Below are 7500 nucleotides of genomic sequence, written 5' to 3' on the forward strand. Positions count from 1 at the left end.
TTAAATTGCAATAAAGAAAAAGCCGATCACGCTCTCTCTCTTTCTGTCTCTCTTTCTTTCGCATTAACTCCTTTCCCCCTCATAAGATCTCTCCGTCCTTAATAAGAAACCATGAAAACGAAACAAAAAGGAACAGAAAATCCCATTAGCGATCGCCTCCACCGTCTTTTAGGGCTCCGTTCACTCTCCACTTCATAGAGACTGTCCCGATTTCTTTTGGATTAAGTCGATCGTTTAGAACTTACAAATTAAATCCCAGGAAATCCTTTCTTACAAAGTGATTCAAAAATTTCTTTCACCCTTTTTTTTTTTTTTTTTTTTGTATTTTCGTCAACAATAATATTTTTTTTGTGGTATAGCTGAGGATCTTGAATTATGAGACTTACGCTGTAGCCTAAGTATTCTTAATGGCTTGGTTGTACCTTGAAGTAGGATAATCACTTGAAATAGCACAAAGAATTGAAAGAAGAAAAGAGAAAAGGGAGAAGCGAAACTGATTTATTTTTTATTTTTATTAGGACAAGAAGTAAATCAAAATTTAATTAAAAGGTAGCTAGTAGTATGTCATATGGTAAAATCAAGTGTATGGAGGGAATAAATAACATATTATTTATATATATATATATATATATATATATATATATATATATATATACACACACACACACACACATACACACCCGCACACAAACTAAGGTAAACACATACTAATATACATACGGAAAATACATAAACATACACGTATCCATTTTTTTATGTAAATGAAAAAGGAAAAATGTTGAATAAAAGGAGCTACGCCATATATACATAAGGCGCGGCTGTGAAACCACGAAATGCACTTTGCAGGTTGATTGATAAAAGTCTGACAGGTGATGATGATGATGAGGATGATGATATGATAATTGACTGTTTGAAATACAATTATATATTCGGTTAAGTGGTAGGTTAATCGCTACTAAGCAATAATCATAATTATGGTGATGGTGATGATAATGATGATGGTTATGATGATGATGATGATAATGATGTTGATGATGATTATGATGATGAAGATGATGATGATGATAATGATGTTGATGATGATTATGATGATGAAGATGATGGTGATGATAAAGATGATGATGGTGGTGATTATTATATAAATAGATTAATATATAAATGCATAGATATTAATGAAAAAGAAATTAAAGTATAGCACTCTTGCCATAAGAATATAACAGAGACCAAGGTGTTTATTATAAAACTGATTATCATAAAAAAATCATGAAATATTAATGAGACTGAAGACATTAATAGTAAAATCATTAACTGATTGTGACTGTATCAGTATCATGAAAAAAATGATGGATATAGATGTGAATTTTGAATTAAAGTTAACAATAAAGTAAAGCATCAGGTAAATATACAGAACATAAGATTTGTTTTCACTTACCATTTTGCTCAGTGTTGCTCAAGAAAGAAGTGCCATATGATGCAGCAGACGATGCAGAGAAATACAAAAATGAAGATAATTATTATAATTATCATCCATGCCTCCATTTATCAAAATTTCTCCTTCCTCTCTTTCTCTCTAGTTGTTGTAGGCGCACTCTTCTTGCCCGTGTTGTGGGCATGCTCCGTGAGATAGGCACTTTAAAGCCATTAATTCAGCTTTTTCTCTGATTTCCGTTTTCTATTCGCTTCCTTGTCGCTTTCCGTTTTTTTTTTTTTTTTTTTTAATATATCGACACTTCGTCCATTCTTTCTTCCTCACTTATTTCTGTTTATCGGGGTTATAGAACCTTTTTTATCAAGAAAGCATCTTCTTGGGCAAGTCGAAGCTGTTCGCAAAAGAAATGGGCATTTAGGTGGGGAGAAACGTAAAGATTTGTGAAAACACGGACCCCAAGTTAGTTCCCAGGTAACTTGTTTAGGTTAGAAGAAATAAGCGGTGTCCTTTTGTGTGTTTGCGTGCCAGCGTGCGTGTGGATCTGATTTTTTTTATTTTTTTATGTATAAGCGAGATGGAATTGTAAAGAACGTAACTCTCTTTGTCTATCTATCCTTGTATCTGCTTACCTGCCTGTTGGTTTATTTATCTGTCTATGTCTTCCTCTCTGCCTATCATTCTACCTACCTGTCTGTGTATTTTGTCATCTTTTTCTCTCCCTCGCACACACATACTTGAAATATGCAGATTGACATTTTCTCTCTTTGATAAAAATAGCGAGGATAAGAGAGTCAAACTAACTGCTTTTCTACATCCATTACCTATTTTACCGATTCTTCAATCTATTCAAATCAAACCAAAGCCTAAAAAACACGTATTTATCCTCAAAATCGCGTTGATGATAATTCTCCTTCACTCCCTTCCTTCCAGACTGCATGGTATTTCCTCCGCATTGGAATTCTGGAGTAGTAATGTAAAACCTCCGACGCTGGTGACCGTTTTCCATACTGTTTTCCCTCGGCCTGTCGGCAAATGTTTTGCAGCAAGAATGGTCATATTTCACGAGGTTTTCATGCTACATATATATATTTTTTATTTTGATTCCTTTTCTTTTTATTTATTTCAATCTACCTGCTTGTTTAGTTTTTTTCTTTTTCTTTTTTAGGAACGAGACCTATGATAATGAGGGGCACGAGTGTAATTTGAAAATATAGAGGAAAGCTAGACCACGAAGGCTTCATAGAGATAGCCAAATGATAGGGAGATGAATGTACGAAATACGGTATGACACGCATAAGCATATAGAGACAGGTAGACATAGACAGAGTTAGAGGCAGGCAGATTGAGATAAAGTTATATACAGCATATTGAAGACAGGTAGATAGACATAGAGTTAGAGGCAGGCAGATAGAGATAGAGTTAGATACAGGCAAATAAAAATAGAGTTAGAGACAGATACATAGAGATAAGAGTTAGAAACAGTCATATAGAGATAAGTAGAGTTAGAGACAGTCAGATGGAGATAGATATAAAGACTGATGAATAGACAGAAACAAAGTGAGGGAAATAAACGCTAGACAGAGACAGGCACGGGAAACAGAGAAACACACTCTCCACATTAACGTCAGAATACAAGCACGATTTCGGAGGATCTGGAAAAGGCGAACAATGGCTGCGAAATCCGTCTGGGTGTGATAAAATGGCGTTATTTGGCGTTCGCGGATTTCAGGTGACGTAGGCATGGCTGGACATTTTGTTATTGACTGTGTATATGGTATGTTTATTGTTGGATCCTGATAAATGTGAATGATTTTGTTACAATTGTGTTCTTTTATTGTTTTCCTTGATACCAATTAGATTTAGTCACGATGGCTTTTAGCAAGAGGAAATGTGTGTGTATATATACACACACACAGATATATGTATATATCTATATATATATATGTGTATAAACACGCACACACACATGCACACACACACACACACACACACACACACACACATATATATATATATATATATATATATATATATATATATTTATATATATGAACAGGGCCTTCCCAAACAGACAATTACTCTTTGGTAATATCTTAAAACACTGCAAAGGCGCCCCCAAGAATGTACAAAGTCTACTACAAAATAATCACTAAACTAAGGAATGATGCAGAATTATGTTCGAGGGAGATTATTTCTGGAGGAGATAGCATGGCGCCTGATGTTGATCAGACAATGTTTTTCTTATCATTTTCCTTCTGCTAAAGTTTTCCTCGGCACTTGAAACAGTAACAGCAACTGTTAGATTTCAACACTTTTCCAACGTTTGATTGTACCTCCAGAAGATTATTACAGCATATGTATATATGTATGTGTGTGTGTAAATACACACACACACACACACACACACACACACACACACACACACATATATATATGCCGTAATAATCCTCTGGAGGTACGAGCAAACTCTGGACACATGTTGAAATCTAACAGTTCCGACTACTGTCCAAAGTGCCAAGGAAAACTTTAGCTGAAGGAAAATGAAAAAGAAAGGAAAAAAAACACACACACACATATATATACACATATAGATACATATGTGTGTATATATATATTACATACACACACACACATATATATATATGCGTGTGTGTGTGAGTGTGAGTGAGATAGAGAGATAGATAGATAGATAGATAGAGAGAGAGAGAGAGAGAGAGAGAGAGAGAGAGAGAGAGAGAGAGAGAGAGAGAGAGAGAGAGAGAGAGTGTGTGTGTGTGTGTGTGTGTACATGTAATGAAATCTCTTGCAGTAATGAGTATTTTCCTACGTATCTGAATGCCTCGTTTCCATTTCCGGTTCACCTGCACCAATATCTCCCATTACTTTCACATGGTTCCCCCACTAACTAGAAGCTTATTTTCGTTAATATATTGTTTGACTTGTTTTATATTGTATACAAATCGAAACAGGTCGCGGCATTCCACAAGCTGAGTAAATCTTATTTTAATTGATGATCCAACCTATTCCATCGAGGTTAGCGTGGGACCCCTAAATGCGAGGGTCTTTGGCCAATCCCCACGTGCTTCAAATTGTGCTTTTTTAGTGTGCAGATTTTGACTAAAGTGCATTCATATTTCCCTGATTTTGGTTGAAAAGCATTCATATTTCCCTGATTTTGACTACAGTGCATTCATCTTTCCCTGATTTTGACTAAAGTGCATTCATCTTTCCCTGATTTTGACTAAAGTACATTCATCTTTCCCTGATTTTGACTAAAGTGTATTCATCTTTCCCTGATTTTGACTAAAGTACATTCATCTTTCCCTGATTTTGAATGAAGTAGATTCATCTCTCCCTGAATTTGACTTAAGTTCATAAATCTTTCCCTGATGATATTTATGCGAATCAGATCCAAAGTGTTAAGGTTCTGTGTCAGTCGGTGGACCAGATGGGGAGTATGGAGCAATATGTAAGCTGTCATGGTTTAAGTTCATCATATTTGATGGCATTTGCAGAGGTTAAAGGTATGATTCCCTCGTGTGAATACACACACAGTTGTTTGTGCACAAGTTAGCACGCCGTTTCTAAAATAAATATAGATATAACTTTGTGTCTGAATAATCATATTGTATTTCCAAATAGTTTGGTTACTGCACCACTACAACTTTGCTTCCATTTTTTGAAGAGATGGAGTTGAAAAAAATATATATATATATATTATCTTGGAATAGTATAATCCAGTTTCGAAGAAGCATAGTGACTCGTCGTAGATTCTTTGACTCTTGCATACCTAATTTCAAAGGCTTTTAGAAGTTGATTTTTTATTTATGTGGAGACGATGGTAAAAAAGAAATCTGATATTTAGGTTTTAGAAACATTTGTTTGAATTTTATTTGTAAAGCAATATGAATGGCTGAGATGAAGCTGTTATACAACTAGCCTGTGGATTATATATATTTATGGGCAGTTTATTAATAAACATGAATATATATGTTCACACATACACACACGTGTGTGTTTTGTGTGCGTGTGTGTGTGTGTATTGGATATAAGTTAGACAGTAAAAGGTAAGGGAAATCCGAGCAAAAAAACAATAGCAAATGGGGAGAGAGATACAGAATAAAAGCAGAAAGAAGAGGAGGAGAGGAACTTCAGCGTAGGAGGTCAAGTGACAAATTCTAACAGTGCCATTCAGCAACCTCACGTGAGAAGGGATGAGAGCCAGAAGTGCCAGATAAACGTCGGCTGAATCGTTAAGAGCGACCGGGGGGAACGACTCTGAATCTACACATATTAAGGGAGGAAGAAAAAACGGGCGAAGATGGGGACAGAGAGAGAGAGAGAGAGAGAGAGAGAAGGCGGAGGAAGAGATGGGCAGATGGGTAGGAGGGAGGGAGGGACAGATGGAGGGAGGAGAGAGAGAGGGAGGGATATATGAAGGGAGGAAGGGGTAGATAGAAATAGGGATGGATGTATGGATGGACAGATATGGGAGGGAGAGAGGGATGGTTAGATGGAGAGAGGAGGGATGATTGAATGGAGGGAAGGAAAGCTTGGATAAGGAAATATAGATAAAGAGAGGGGGGCATGTTGGTTACATTTGGAAGGGAAAGAGTGAAAGACTCAGGTAGAGAGAGAGAGAGAGAGAGAGAGAGAGAGAGAGAGAGAGAGTGTATGTGTGTGTGTGTGTGAGAGAGAGAGAGAGAGAGAGAGAGTGTATGTGTGTGTGTGTGTGTGAGAGAGAGAGAGAGAGAGAGAGAGAGAGAGAGAGAGAGAGAGAGAGAGAGAGAGAGAGAGAGAGAGTGTATGTGTGTGTGTGTGAGAGAGAGAGAGAGAGAGAGAGAGAGAGAGAGAGAGAGAGAGAGAGAGAGAGAGAGAGAGAGAGAGAGAGAGAGAGAAACACAGAGACAGGCAGACAGAATGAGTTAGCCTATGAGAGCGAGGGAGCGAGTCAGACCCGCCTTAAAGGGCACTGAAACCACAGAGGTAGAGGTAAGGGCTGTGGGAAGGAGGGAGGGGGAAGAAGACATGATCAAAACTAGTGTTTTATTCATATCCCTGAACTTTCATGTTATATTTAGTATGGGAAAGGCCTTTTGTTTAAAAATAGCCATCTTTTTGGTGGCAAAGTATGTGTGTTTATTGATCCTTGGGTCCATTTAAGCTTCTATCTCTTTCTCTTTACGAATAAATCTGTCAATAATTGATCATTACCTCTGTCTCTCTTCATTTACAAGCGGTATAACTGTTTACCTGCAGAACACCCGCCCATCCAACATCAATATACTAGCGTCTTGTCAGCGTGGCAACAAAGCGCCTCTGGGGACATTTCACGCCACACCTTCATTACTGATTTATGCCAGGGAGGCCAATACTCACCTCTTACGCTCACTCTAACATGGCGAACGTAATGTAACGTTTTCCCCGAGCAAGGTCAGAGGGCATTTAGAAGAGTGAGGTGAAGGGTGTGACTTAAGCGAGGTCGAAATGGGATAGGGCGTTAAAATAGGCCAATACTCCCCTCTGATCCTAACTTTAACTTGGTGAACGTAATGTAACTCTATTTTTCCGTGCAAGGTCAGAGGTCATATAGAGGAGCGAGGCGAAAGGTGGGGGCTCAAACGAGGTCGAGCTGCGATAGGATGTCAAAAGAAATGGTGATGTCATATGGAAAGGGTAGAGTGAGAGAGACAAAAAGAAGGATGAGAAGCTTAGGCCAGAGCGAGGGAAGAGGTTGTAAAATGAGGGAGAGGAAGCAGAAATACGGATAAAGAGAGAGGGAGATAGAGAGACAAGAATGACTGCAACAACCCTTGTGTCCCGGGAGAGGGAGAGAGAAACCGATAACGAGGGGAAATAACAGATAAGAGGGATCAGAGAAATGCCAGTCTGGAAGGGGAATAAGAGACACAGAGAAACAAGAGAAAGAGAACGAGAGAAACAACCAATAAAGGGGCAAGTAGATAAAGTTAAGAACGCTGTTGTTAAAGTTCATGTCTTTGAACGTTACACGGAAATACAACCGGTTATCAGCGGGAATGTTATTTTCCGAGAATATATCTCATACATGG

General features: G+C 37.9%; 1 protein-coding gene across 1 annotated transcript in view; it reads right to left on the minus strand.

The window, feature by feature from the left end:
* LOC125025714 (serine-rich adhesin for platelets-like) overlaps window positions 1-7500 on the minus strand; it is a 171133-nt gene that overhangs the window by 157506 nt on the left and 6127 nt on the right. Inside the window, exon 2 of the mRNA XM_047613863.1 lies at window positions 1433-1820. Within this exon, the coding sequence (XP_047469819.1) occupies window positions 1433-1435 (3 nt within the window). The 5' untranslated portion in view covers window positions 1436-1820. The remainder of the gene's footprint in view (window positions 1-1432; window positions 1821-7500) is intronic.

This window comes from Penaeus chinensis, chromosome 5 (genome assembly GCF_019202785.1).
Source record: "Penaeus chinensis breed Huanghai No. 1 chromosome 5, ASM1920278v2, whole genome shotgun sequence".
Lineage (NCBI taxonomy): Eukaryota > Metazoa > Arthropoda > Malacostraca > Decapoda > Penaeidae > Penaeus > Penaeus chinensis.